The sequence below is a fragment of the Brienomyrus brachyistius genome, chromosome 8, assembly GCF_023856365.1.
Source record: "Brienomyrus brachyistius isolate T26 chromosome 8, BBRACH_0.4, whole genome shotgun sequence".
Taxonomy (NCBI): Eukaryota; Metazoa; Chordata; class Actinopteri; order Osteoglossiformes; family Mormyridae; genus Brienomyrus; species Brienomyrus brachyistius.
In genome coordinates this window covers 5,778,563-5,792,962 of record NC_064540.1, presented here as the reverse complement: position 1 = coordinate 5,792,962, position 14,400 = coordinate 5,778,563, and the positions used below count along the sequence as shown (strand labels likewise).

At 43.0% G+C, this 14,400-nt stretch overlaps 1 protein-coding gene across 1 annotated transcript; it reads right to left on the bottom strand.

The window, feature by feature from the left end:
- Nucleotides 1–2,734: 2,734 nt before the first annotated feature.
- Nucleotides 2,735–10,905, bottom strand: LOC125747260 (polypeptide N-acetylgalactosaminyltransferase 6-like). The gene is made up of 11 exons (XM_049022248.1): nt 10,742–10,905; nt 9,748–10,232; nt 8,828–9,000; nt 7,911–8,060; nt 6,393–6,627; nt 6,003–6,120; nt 5,689–5,889; nt 5,165–5,296; nt 4,972–5,073; nt 4,537–4,692; nt 2,735–3,005 (listed from the first exon to the last, which is right to left on the bottom strand). The coding sequence occupies exons 2-11, from the start codon at nt 10,206–10,208 to the stop codon at nt 2,892–2,894; spliced, it is 1,842 nt and encodes a 613-aa protein (XP_048878205.1). The 5' UTR covers nt 10,209–10,232; nt 10,742–10,905; the 3' UTR covers nt 2,735–2,891.
- Nucleotides 10,906–14,400: the final 3,495 nt, after the last annotated feature.

Sequence of the window (14,400 nt, the reverse complement as noted above, 5' to 3'; positions counted from 1 at the left end):
TATCCGTAAAATGTAGCTTTGGTCTGAACTATATGCCTCCCTTGATATAGCTCCCAAAACAAATATCATTGGGTGTAATGGGGTATTCATTTGTAGGATTTTATCGTTTTTTTCTTTGACTCTTGTCCAGAATCTTTGGATTATTGGGCAATCCAAAAAATATGTGCATGATCTCTTATTTTTCCACAATTTCTCCAGCATAGTTCCACATGAGGTTCCTTCACATATGAAGAGATTGTAAGAGGTGTATTAAAATACCAGATTCTTTCCAAATTCCATAGTTGACTATCAATTCCTTTATGACAACTTGTACATAACTCTCCCCATAGGTTATCTGTAATTATAACATTTAGAGTTCCCATTTTCCTTAATATCTCCAGCTCCTCCAAGAGATATCATTATAAAGTCACTATAGCAGTGACAAATTTATAATTATACACTCACTAAAGTTCCATCTTAATTAATGCCCATTAATTAAGTCCCTGTGCTCATGATCAGAAAATCACTAGTTTGAGCTCCAGTTTCGGCAGAACAGTCACTTGTCCATGGGTCCGTGAGCAAGACCCCCTAACTCTGGGGGGGCCGCACGTTAGCTGACCCTGACATGGAGAGCAAGATGGGGTAGGTGAAGAGATGCACCTATGCAAATGAAAGCATTAAAATTTAACCAGACCCACTGGGAAATTCTTGAAAAAGTTAATTAAAAGTTGATCACAGACTTTCCTTCACTGTGCTGAAAACAACCCTTTGGATTCACTACACAGGGATACATATTAAGAATATATATTTCACCATCCATCTGCCATCTAGTTATCCAATAGAGGCCTGTGGTGGCAGCCGGAACCCGAATACGCAGGAGGGGGAACCCGAATGATGCATAGGAAACCTCACATGACACAAGAACAACATACAAACTCCAGTTTTTATATAATTCTGCTGCATCCCTCAGCAATGAATTTCACATTTTAATAAGAAAAATATTCGTCACATTTAAAAGTAAAATGGCAAAAATAGAACGCGTATTGTCAATTTTGCAGCACTTGTTATGCATGTCTTGCAAAGAGCCTTTGAGTTAACCACATGACGCAGCCCTTATCTAGTAATTCTGATTGTTTGTCAGGGATAGATCTTGTGGCCACTTTTAACGCTCTTTCTTTAATCGCATTTTAGGAGAAGGAGAAGCTCCATCTCAGGCTCCTGCTCTCTGTTCACCCAGATCTGCCTGAGTGACACTCTGGCATGGCATCGAAAACAATGTGGCAGATGCTAAACAGGAATGAAACGCTTGCAACCATAGACACCGTATTTGTAACGTAGCGTAAAATAGCCAAGAGACATGCACTAAATATAACAGGATTAGATGAGGTACGATGAAAGCAGCAGCTCCTCTGTTGCGCCAAGCAAAATAACGCAGCAGGAGGTACTGAATGAAAATCAAATGCTGCATTTTAATGAACCCTTCCGATTGGCTGACAAAATAAGCCAATTTTAGCCTGAGATACAACGGTAGGCTCAAAGTTGGCATTGTGTAGGGTGCCTGTAATTAGGCTACGTTTGCTTTCCACATTCACGTCAAGCTTCAGAAGAACAAGGTATTTGGCACTCATTAGCATCCACATTCACAGATCAAACGTTATCAGTTTCTCTAGGCCGCCTAGATGAAACGTGGGCTGAAATTAAAAGGCCCCACCAAAGTAAAACTAGGAACACCTGTTTGTTTTTGTTATTCGCCCACAGCACGTAGCTGTGTCATTATGATTTTGGAGGCGTGGCCAAAAACGGTGGGTTTTCTGCCCCGGGGAGCGTCCAGCTGGTCTGTTATGGAGGCACTGTACTGATCGCTTGTGTGATCTAATTTCACTGGTGCTATCAGCTTCAGTAAAGACTGCCGTTCAGAGCCTCAAGCTATTTCAAAGCCTCTATGTAGAAGGGCCATAGCGTCATTGAGGGAGAACCAGCCTTGATGAGTTCCCTTACTGATGTTTCACTGCAAACTACTTTTTTCCTTTTTATAAAAGACCGGCGGGCACTTTCAGGAATTTCTCCAGAAGGACTTTCCGAAGCTTGTTTGAACCGGCCACGTCAAGCTACTCCTCAAGCACAAGCCCTGCTACACCACACATTGGGGCGATGCTGTTGAGTGCACAAACACCAAGCAAACACCGAATATGGGTTACACACCTGTTGCCTGGCAACGAACACTGGCAGAAGGAACGGGGACTGTTTCGCCCTTTTAATGCAAACACACCAAGTCACACGAAACAGCAGCACAGAGACAATGAAGGGAATACAGGCATGTCACCATGACTCAAGTCAAATTGTGTGGAATGCATTAGCTGTAACTGAAGCATGAAATTTGATTGATGGGCTAATATAACCCCCCTCCCCATTTACTTCCTTATCTTTGAAAGATTGCATTTAAGCAGCATATTACTTTATCTAAAAGTCTTCAGTTACAAGTAACTGGATTAAAGTACAGTATTATCAAGCTGGCCCTTGTGATTGACTTGTGGTATTTTTCCACTGGCAGAGCACTGAGAAGCAGCTTAGCTCTTCATACAGAGAGACCTAGATCTAAAGTCATGAGTTCAACTTCACAAAGGGTCCACGGCTCATGCTAAGATTATTTATGTTGCTTCTGACTTGCGTCAGGATACCAGTGGACATTTCCCTGCATTGTCCAGATCCCTGCAGTTGAATTAAAATGGACAGTTAACTGCAGGCAGCATACAGGTCAAGTGAAATCCTTTAATATCCTTAAATATGAACACAGTAAGTTGCTCTCTCTGTTAAGTGTGCAGAAAGTCACCAAGTCATTCAGAAACATCCCAGTCTCAACCATACACTGCACTGCCAGTCTGAGCAGTGACTCATGTCGTCACACAGTGAGGTCAGGTGAAAACCCAGTGCTGGTGAGGGTTAGCTGGGTTACAGTCAGCCATCATTATGACATCATCCTGCAGAGTTAAGCACAGGCTATAAAATGGATTCATCAGCTGTCGACCCTAGAGAAGACAAGAGATGAGAGGGTTAGGATTTCTGATAAAGGATGAACTTTGTATACATCTGCAGTATTGTGCAAAAGTCTTAGGTAGTCAAAGACAATGATATGCAAATATTCTTCACATTGTAAATGTGAGGGATTACCACATCAAAACCTCTCCTGAAATAACGCCAGTATTTACAGCAACCATCCAATACAGCCACGCATTTGCCTGACACAACCACAAGCACGCCTTGTACGGCTTCAACACGTCACTGGCTTTTAAAACTGGCCCAATCAATTAAATTTCACCACTAGCCCATTTAATTAACAAATGCATGGAATGGCTGAGGTGCCCCTGAAGAGAGGTTTGCGAACTGAAGTGCCTTCCAGGAAGATATCAGTAACTTTCTTGGAGAATTGAGGAAATCCGTATTATGTGTTACTCTTAATTTCCATATGTTCTGATGTTAAAAACTGTCATCTTTGTTCTGAGTAAATGTACACTTACTACCTAGATAAATAGCTTTAAACATTTCCGTTGACTGCCTAAGAATCTGATCATTATTTCCTGGTTTATTTATAGAGGATCCAGACATGATTACTGAACAAGGACTGTTGAACCTACTCACACGTGTACAAAGCATTACTTTCGTTCATTTATTTACCAAGCAGGAAGGAGTAACTTTGCCAACTTCCTCAATCAATCAACCTTCATTGTGCTAAAACACAAGATGTATCGCAGGAACCTGGGAATTTTCCAGATTATCCAGGAACGGTACAGAATAATTGCACTCATTTTATGACATCTTATTTTAGGGATGAAGGTTTTCTCAGAACTTCTGTCGCGTGTGAAGATGCATCGCTGTGGGAGAGACTATAGACTGAGAATGACCCTTGCTTTACCGAGTCAGGATTACAAAGCAGCTAGCTGGGTTAACTGAAGTGAAACCCAGCAGAATTAAATACATAAATGAACACACACACACACACACACACACACACACACACACACACACTCTGTGGTTAGGGGCAAATGCTAACCAGCATAAACAAATGTTTAGGTGACCTATTCACCAGCACTGATTCACATCTTTACAAGGGTATTCAAATCACGGTCCTCTATTACCTGGAAGGCTGGAAAATCAGCAGGGCTCAGACCTTGAGGACCGTGATTTGAATACCCTTGTAAAGATGAATCAGTGCTGGTGAATAGGTCACCAGGTGTGAAGCCTCTGACCAATCAGAATCAGGTATTATAAAACTGAGTTCATGGGAGAACTGAAAAGGCGGCCTGGATTCGGAATTGAGATCCAGATTTGACGAGCCCTGATCTATATTAAAGCTACTGGAATGCCCACTTCTAACCTCTAGTGGCTGACTAGTTTCTTCATCTTAGTTAAATGAAAATATTCCCGCCCCAACCAAAAAAGGCAGGGTTCCATATGAATATAAAGCACAGTTTGATACCAGCTTTATCCACAAAGGTTAGCTCACGTGCCAAGGACACGTCTTACACGTCATACTGACTGATGCGTCGGGGTGTGACGTACCAGGAACTCCCACACCTCTGCAGGTACCACGCCAGTCCCACGACTGCTGAAGTGACACGGCTCGATGCGGACAGGCTCCGGCGGCGGCTTCGCCAGCAGGCACAGCTCATACTTCACGTTATGTTGTAACTCTTTGCGCGAGGTGTACTCAAAGTACTGCACATGGAGTACAAACAAAGCCTGGAGTCCGCAAGGTCATGCCGCTTTTCTGCAGAACTGAACGTGCACTCAGAGGTCACTTTATCAAGTAGTCCATTTAGGACTGGATGCCTGTCCTGTTAGCTTCGCCCACATAGTAATTGAATCTGTTTCTGGTCTTTGCCAGTCATACTTATTGTGTTTATATGTGCCTGCATTCTTGAGTAGATGTATCTAGTAAAATGACCCCTGAGTACAGTTGGATTTACGTCAGAGGAGGTGGTCTTGTAAACATACCTGGTTTCCTCCCTGTTGGTGACATACATACATGATCACAGCCCTTCCACTCCGGCCACTCTGCCCTGCATCCAGACAGAGCTGGGAGCCAAAGTTCTTGATCTGCACAGAAAATTGTCCACAAATGATTATTTGCACCATCATCAATAATGTGCCAAGAATGATGGACACCTATGGCCAGTTGCCATCTTACCGATCCATACATAACAGGCTCCAGGTCCGGGATGAAGGCCCCGGGGTAGATATTCTCCAGATACCAGGTGAAATTTTTACAGCGCAGCCTGTCCCTTAGTCTTAGGCGCTCTGATAGATCACCAAACCTTTTCTGAGGAGAAAGCAAAGCAGTTTCGAACAGCATAGGAAAGGTGTAAATTGCTACTCATGTGAACCTACTGCAGAATATTTGGTCAATTCTCCCCCATTCTTCAGGTTGAGATTCACAGGGTAGGAACAGGAATGTTGTTTCGCCGGGTCCCACACAAAGTCTGCTGCCCCCCAGATGCTTAAAAAACTAAGTAGCTACCAAGCAGACTTAGAGGATCATAGCTAGTTAGATGTTTAGCAGAGCATGCTGCTTCAGCGTCTCCTAAATAAGGAACGCATTTAAGATTTAGTGTAGTGACTTTTGTGACCAACAGGGGGCCCCATGCAAATGTGTAGTTTGAATGGTGATAGACACTGTCACAGAGCATAATGCAGCCAGAGGGAGCTGCTTACCTCCCTGGCAATCTCAGCGGCCTTCCCATTCCTCCTGTAAAAGATCCATTTGTAGTCACCCATCCATACCTCAGCTAAACGCACTTGGTTTAGCATGATAACCCCATTGCCTTTGGGGAAGGTATGGGGACTCTCGCTACGAAAGACGTGACCAACCACTGAGCAGGGAATGATCTCCAGCTGTCCCCCACAGAGCCACACCTGCACATGACAGAGTTAATAATACATTGCACTTCCTTCAGATAAAAAAAAAAAAAAAACACATGACACCCCCCCCCCCCCCCCCACCCGCTTTCCTCAGCCACACATCTCACCCGGAAGGACATTTCCAAGTTTTCTCCTCCCCAAAACTCCATCTTGTCGTCGTATCTCCCAATGTACTCAAAGTATGACTTTGAGATAGAGAACAAACCTCCAGCAAAGGTAGGAGACCTAGTGCATACAGCCCAAGTAAATACACCTCCACACACTGAATTACACTATATAGTGTTTCTCAAGGAACCAATATGGTACACTGTCAGTTTTGGGAGTCCCTGAAGATTCGGTTGAGGAACACTAAGTATTTAACACTGAACTGTTCTACTGAGTATTTAAAACTCAGTTACAAATCGCAGAGAAACAAGTTCACAGCACTTCAGTAAACCTATTTACTGTATTGATAACTGGCTTTGTAGCAATGGATGTTTTCTATGCGGGACACTCACTTGATGGGGTAGGTCTCATTCTTCCGCCTCATCTGCTTATGCTTTGGGACGGTCTCCCAGTTGAACGCCAGGTCCCACTCGAAGATACCACGATTGTAGACTTCTTTGTTGGGCTTGGGTCTACTGAACTGGAAGTTGTCCTTGTTAATGATGACAATGTCAGGGCTCACCACGGCAGTGGGCTCCTCCACAATGCGAGCCAGCAGGGGTTCTAGCCAGCCCTCATAGCACTCACCTCAGAGAAACAGCAGAGGATGTTCTTACCCACCTCTGGATTGATTTTAGCTTCTGGAAAATTCACACCGTTCATTTTAAGCTGACCAGCACCATTCGCCGGGTCCCACACAAACGGGCCCCAGTATGATTTACTCAAATTTCGATTCATATCATTAAACTATGATAACAAAAAACTAGCAAAAAACTGAAAAAAAAAATCTCACGTATAGCAATCTAGAGACTAATATATTACAGTACAATTTATATAGTCTGGTATGCCTGTGTTCCTTCTTTATCCAGAGTAAGCTATACATATCCAGAAAGTTTTGTTGCTAAAGTATCGATTAAAATTTTATTTCTCGATTACTCGGAAAAATGGCAGAAGGAAGACGCGCATAGCGTATGAAGGCCCAAATTATTTCATTCACATCAAAGTGAATGAAAATGTCGTCGTGCAAGTACTGAAAAGCAGAAGTTAAAAATCACCACGGAACAACTGCAATGCAAGTAAATCTTAGACGACATTCGGGAAAAATAATGCGAGGTTAACCATAGATGTCCTCCATTTTTCTCTCGAAGTAGCCTAGCCCGTTTAACATGATGACAACTTTATTTTTGCTTACTTTCTACAATTCTTGTATTTCAAAAATCGCTGCAAAAACGAAGGCCAGCCCTGTCACTTAGCCGTATCATATTACGTAATACAGGGTTGCCCAAATTGGTCAGCTGGTTGGCGTAACATTTTCAATGCAAGACAAATCTGCACACACTTACATGTAGCAGTATTATTACCTTGTAAATGTTCTGTACAAATGACTCCGACGCTTCAAATGTACCTAATTTTAGGTTTATAATATATATATATAGATAAATTAGCAAAGGACAGGAATTAACCACTGCAGGAACCACGGTAACAGCATCATCAGGGCTGGACTTATGCAAAACCTATTCTAGGCTGTAGCTCAGGGCCCTGAGTTGTAGGGGGCACCAACATTTTTCTCTGGCTGTCACAGCAATGGCCCCAACAATAACTTTAAACCAGAGCTAAAGGAGGGGCTCAGATGATGATGTGTCATGGGCACCAAAATGTCTAGTGAGAACCCTGGCCCTGAATATCATGGCTGGCTATTGAATGTATCCCGGATACATTACCAACCAATGAGCCTATCCAGCTCTTCCTACTTTCTGTCTGCTTTGGTTAGAGTTTCCAGCTGATTGAAGGCCAAAGAGGAATGATTGAACAGCAAAGCCCCCCCCCCCCCCCCCCCCCCCATGTCAAGGTCCATCTGCTGAGAAACTCACAGTGGGCGTCTAGGAAAGTGAGCACTTCAGCACGGGCCTCACTGGCCCCCAGCAGCCTGGCCGCTATCAGGCCCTTCCTCTCGACCTGCCTCAACACCCGCACAATCCTCAGGGGCCGCACATATTTCTCCAAGCGTGACTTCAGGTGCTCTGGGACAAAGAAGAAACACACCAATGTATCACTGAAAGAGAAGTTAGTCTACGTCAGAAAACAAAATAAAATCACATAAACCACAGTGCAGTTTTAAAACCGCATTAAATTATATTAGTGGTTTGACATCAAAATTAACAGGAGCCCAAAGAAAGGTGAGGAGAGCTTTTAAACAAACAGTGAGATTACTTTGAACTGCACTGTACTGGTCCCCATCAAAAGTGATTTGCAATACACGATAATCCCAGCTGCCTTGGATGTCAAGGCCCTGCTTATTACATCTTACATATTTAGTAGATGCTGTTATCCAAAGTGACATGCATTTTTTGGGAAAGTACGGTCAGATGGTCCTTGGAGCACCTGGGGTAAGGGCCTTGCTCAGGGCTGTGGGATTTGAACCAACGACCTTCCGATCATAGGCACAGCCTCCTAATACAATCATCTACATCAGGGGTGAGCAATCTTATCTGCAAAGGACCAGTGTGTATGCAAGTTTTTGGGATAACGTTTAGGTTAGCTGTTCAAATCCAGGTGTGAGGACTCTTCAGCCAATCAGTCCTCTAATTAGTAATCTAATTAGGGAGTTGCAGCAAAGACCTGCATACACAGCAGCCCTTTCTGGATAAGACTGGTCACCCCTGATCCACATGCTGCCACACACACACCATCATTTCCATTACTTGGGCCGAGTTAACTTCTGACGTTTGTTTTGTGTGTTATGGATATGGCTCAATGTACACCACACATTCAGCATTGCCCATCATACCTGCAGTGCTCGCATCGTCCACCAGGAGGATCTCCTTGAGAAAGGCGGCTGGGGATGTGTGAAGAACACTGTAGACCGTCCTAAGGAGTGTAGACCAGGCCTCGTTGTGGAACACGACGATCACGCTGGTGGAGGGTAGAGGAGGACAGCGCCGGAATGTGCGTCCAACGCAGCTAACCGAAAGAATGCCTTGTAAATATGCAACTAGCATTTATTGCGTTTGACAACGAAATTTTACCACTACATTGCAGTTGACAGTCGTTGTCCCTGAAAAGGTTTTTATGGCTGAAAGTTAAAATGAAAACCAGGAAATATCACATTACCAACGTTTATTATTGACCTTCCATAACAATTTATTCTGTGTGAGAGACACAGAAGCTCTGAGCTTAGTCCAGGAAGCATAGAACATGAAGCGTGGTACCCTGTGGGCTGTCCATAACCGGCCTCAAACTTGCACACAAAATACGGGCAACTTAAAGAAAAACACCTAAATGGTTTTCTGACACAGGGTTTACCTAAACCATGTTTTTGGTTAGTGGGAGTAGGCTTTGATGGTATTAGGGTATACTGCGGTATTTTGACATCTTGGAGTCAAAATCAGCCGAGTCTGGAGGGGTAGGGGGGCTGCCACACAGAAAAATATTCTGGTACGTTGTATGGTCACTTTCTGAAATATGGTGCACTGGTATAGCGGCATGAAAAATTAGTTATCGTTCAAGCCTGAGGGGGGAAGAAAACGTGTATGAGGGATATATGTCAGCTCACAGATGTGGAGCAGAAATTAAAACCACAATCTAGGGCAGGATGAAATACATCATGCACTCTGTTGAGCAGTCAGTGTTATCATGTTTTGAACACAGCCCCCTTTCGCACTCCAGAAATGTACTTTCCGGCATGTTCCACAGCAGACGGTGACTCACTCTGGGTGGCGGGTGTCCTCACCCAGGCTGCGATGCTCAGAGATCCGGTCACTGGCAAACTGGTTGAAGCAGTGTCTCCTCATACCCTCCTGCATTTCCACCAGCTCCTCTGCCGTCATTTCGCCCATCTCAAAGGCCTTCCCATCAGCCCCAGGGGCAGTGGAGTTTTGAAGGGGCCTCTGTAGATGGGGCATCAGCTCCTCGGGACTGTAAAACCCAGGTAGGCAGTGGCTGGCCGGAGTGATGTGGGTCCTCACCGCCGGGGGTAGGGGGGCGCTGATTTGTAAGCCCATGTTGCTGATGGCACCTTTGATCACCCCCATTGTTGGTGCCTTGTACACAAAGCCATGGAACCTGGGACCCCCTGTATCCCACCGGATCAGCAACAGTACCAGAAACAAGGTGCCCACTAGCAGAAGTAGCCTGATGGCAGTGGTTGTGTGACACGTGACCACGCGCATGTCGCTGCGCAAGATCACGGTGGACTGAGGGAGGGAAATGAAACCATCAGTACACCGAAGCGTATTATAATTAAAGAACCAAGAAACACCGACTGCGAGTTGGAAGTGAGGAAATTGCTTGAACAGTAAGTTCTCAATTTCCAATTTGTCAAAAGTGCAGAATTGCAGCCATTTCCAACGGTGCGATTTTAATTACTTTTTTTGCAGTATATAACGCAAACCTTTGCGGGTGGGCGCCTGATATCCTGGGGGCGAGTAATAAAAAACTATCACTGAAATTACGAATACCTTTACGACGCCCCCCTTGAAAGCAACGAACGGTTATGCTGTGGCCATAATTGGTGAAGTAAATTGTAATGAACCATGGTGAATAATTACAAACTAAAATGTGCCCAAAACGGGTATTATACGGACAATTTCCTGCTAAGTAAGACTAAGAGTGCATAGTAAGCATTTTCAGCGAAACCTTAAACACATTACACTTGAATATGGATTTAAAAAAAAACATTAAAATTTTAACACGCTTTACTTACCGGGTAAAACACCTCGAATCAATTAACCACTTAAAACACTACGGTCGGTTCGCCTCCCAGTCACCATTAATAAAAGTGATAATATTCATTTAAAAGCAGAGAGCAGACAACTGATTAACCTTAAACTGTGCTGCGAAAATCCAACACTGCACTGACCACAGAACAGTCGCTGGCAGCGCCGCAGCTGCTATTAATTACAGTTAAATATCCAAAGATGCGGACATTTTCACGTTTAAATAAAACGTTTAATATTACAAATATGAATTTGATTAATAGTAGATCGTCAGCATGTAGCCTGCGTTAATTTTTATATTTTTTTACATTTTTTAAACGTGTTACCTTTATCTGGATTGTTTTTGTCCAGTATTGCACGTTTAATTTCTAACATAAGGCGTACAAATACCCAGTGCCACAATTACCTCATGGACTTATGGGTAAATTTTAGGATTAATACTAAATACCAGAAGAAAAATACTGTCTGCTGTCTATATCTTGTAACTCTATAAATATTCTCCCGGTAGCCCAACCAGTAGCCAAAAGTCAACGATACAGTATTGTTTTGCACTGACTGGGATAATCAATCCATCCATACATATCCATCCACCTAATTGCTTTTCCAGGCTGAATGAGTGACTGAAACATAGCCTATTCAATGTTATAACGGCATCTTTTTCGTTATGTTTTGCAGTTACCAACAACCCACTGAATTCACGATACTGTACTGTATTGGATTTCAGTCTTATTCAACAATTAGCAGAGAGAGACGTGCCAGAGATAGGAGTTGCATGTTTGCAGTGATTACAGAGTTAAAAAATATTTCAATATGCTAGTTCTAATTACTTAGTCACATGGTATTAGGAAAGGTGGGCGACACTGCTTCTCACTCGGCAGCGCTGCCATCTCACACCACCAGGCTTGGGTTTTGAATCCCGCTGCCGATCTCCGCATGTGGAGATATAGCTTATAATTGTTGTGCCTATGTCACTCCCGTTATCTCCAGCAGTGCAGAAACATGCACTGAGGTGAACTGTGTGGTTCAATATAGACCGGCATCCCGCCCAGAGCATTCCCCTGCATGGTGATACGTGATTCCTGGTGCAGACTCCCTGAAAGTAATGAACGTTTGGAAAACGGATGGGTGAGTGATATATTAATATCAGAGGCCTTCGATTAGATATAAGCATACGCATCTCAGAGCGTAGATTCTGTGGCTCCGTCACATCATGCACTCAATAAATATCGATATAGTGCCAAAGTATCTAATAATTAGGAAATCATGCGTATCAGATTATTAGGCCTACAACACGCTGTGCAATTTTCAAGTGTATCAGTGTTATTTTAACTAGCGAAAGTTAGAAATGCTTAAACGACGCTAGAGTTGCCGCATACAGAGCCGCAAGAAAAGAAATTCAAAAAAGTAAAAAATAAAATTATAGTTTTGCGCCACAATCGAAATGACAAGTCCCTGTCGCATTGGCCGCTGCCCGGTAACCATGGCTACGGCCCAAACAAACCCTGTCTCGGCGGTGCGGCATTCATACACAATGGCCCTCTCTGGGATCACTAATGTCGGTCACCAACACCCTTTGGCGACTAGGACCTTACAGTATAATCAGATAACAGAACCGGGTAAATAAAATTTTACAATTCAGATTCCCTGCACCGACTACACGCAGCGTTTCTGCCTGGGAAGTCAAGCTGAAAACAGACCTTTATTTCAGAGAGGAGAAATGCACACAGCGAAATGCGCTGCCTTGCTAACTTTCTAACGGCACTCCACTATGTCTAATAAATTATAATACAGTAGGCTATTAAATGATCGAATTATTTATGGATTTAGAAATTAACTGAAAGCTCGTTTAATTATTATTCAGTATTGATTGGATATTAATTAGGTCTGCACAGTGTAGGTGTTGCGAGCGTCACATTTTAGGATAAGTCTATATTGTAGTTATATATACCGATATATAACTTATTCAGTGCAATTATAGGTCTATAAGTGTAGTTTTTTTTATACACAAATAAATTAAGCAAACGAATTTCCCTTGAATCTAGGTAATGAGACTGTTATTGAATGACTGTTAATTCGACCCATACATCGCTAGATGAAGAAGTCGATTCGAGGATTTCACGGCAAAGCCCGGAGCCTGGTCGTACCGCCCGGAGTGCGGACATACACCGCGGCAGCCTGGAGAAGTACAAAGAAATGGTCAAACGGGCCCAGGCGCTGAGATGTCGGCCGAAGTGTTTACTCTTTAACCGTGTGCCGTGTGTCTGGTGAATCTGTTTCAGTGTGTTAAACAGTCAAAACTGGATAACAGAACAAAAAAACAATAAGTCAATACGTAAAAATAATATCAAATATAGTCGAAGTGTCCTGATGACACATCAACTTTAAAAAGTTTCAAATATTCTTTTTACTTTGGAAGACTACTCATTCACACGTGAATGTGAAATCAGGATAGGATGGAGGTATGAATCAGGCTTCTCCGATTTGCAGCCCCCAATGAGTTATACCGAGTGCCACTGACAGGCAGTAAGCAGTGCGGATGGTGGCTGCCTGCCGACTGCATCGCAGCGGCGTGCGCGTTAAACGCTTCCCCCGCAAGAACAGCGAAATGACCAGGTAAGCGAAGTCCATCACAAATCTCCACAATACTCCGTTATAGTTTTTTTTTGAGTTGCTAGAAAATATATATTAAATAACATGTTCAGTGGCTAGAACTGAAACTGAACTGAATTACGGGTGTTCCTAAAGATGAAAAAGTCGATGAGCGATTTCAACCCAGAATACTTGCCCTATGGGAGTGCAGTTTACCTAGGATAGGTGCGGTGAATTTCCATGTCAAAGTATGAATGGGTCAAAACAAGGAGAACTCGGCCTGTTCTCTGTCCTGACCCAGCCCTGAGACATGATAATGAGGCAGAATCAAGATCTTTCCTTGACTTTCTTTTTTACATTTTTAAATTTGTCCTTTACAATAAGTTTTTGGAGTGCTGAATACTGTAGGCACTACAAATTTATCTATATGTAGCTGTATACAAACTTTTTTGCTAAACTGTAGTCTTGTACAATTGTTTTCCAGTTCTGCAATCATCATGCAAAAGTTCATATCCGCAATAAACATATTTATCTACATGCCAGAAACAGTTTTGACAGGTTTTTTGCTGTGGCGTGTAATGACTGATCAAGAGTGTTTATGTACTGATTGATTTTATGTGTAATCTGGAAAGTTTGACTTTGACCAAAGATGAAATAGTTTTGAGCAGATTGTTTGATTTTTGCAAGATGAGTCAAAGGTTTTGTGAATGCAGATTGAAAATTGGGTTTTGTGTTCGTTTTGGATGGAAGGTTTCAGGAAACTGTAAATGCCTTCCCTAAGTGAAATTGTAGCCGACATCCTTTGTGTTTTTTTTCTGAATATTTAGAAATACTTCGTAGTTTACGTGTCTGAGGACCAGGGTCAGCCTTGTCAAAATTAACATACAGTCTTGACCTTTCACATCAACATGTCAAATATGGTCGTTTTTGGATTTGGTGTACAGTATAAGATACATAATTCCAGGACTGGCCCACATGGACAATTCCCGAACTTCTTGATGGCCAGTCCATAGCAATAGAAATAGGAACTGGCTTAAAAATAAACCTGCTATTTTCA

What these genes read in the sequence shown, in the direction of transcription:
- LOC125747260 (XM_049022248.1), bottom strand. Translation starts at nt 10,208, where the DNA reads ATGCGCGTGGTCACGTGTCACACAACCACTGCCATCAGGCTACTTCTG. An exon ending in GAGGACACCCGCCACCCAGA is followed by an intron (nt 9,001 to 9,747) that starts GTGAGTCACCGT and finishes TCTTTCGGTTAG; the next exon opens with CTGCGTTGGACGCACATTCC. An exon ending in ACTTGGAAATGTCCTTCCGG is followed by an intron (nt 5,890 to 6,002) that starts GTGAGATGTGTG and finishes TGTCATGTGCAG; the next exon opens with GTGTGGCTCTGTGGGGGACA.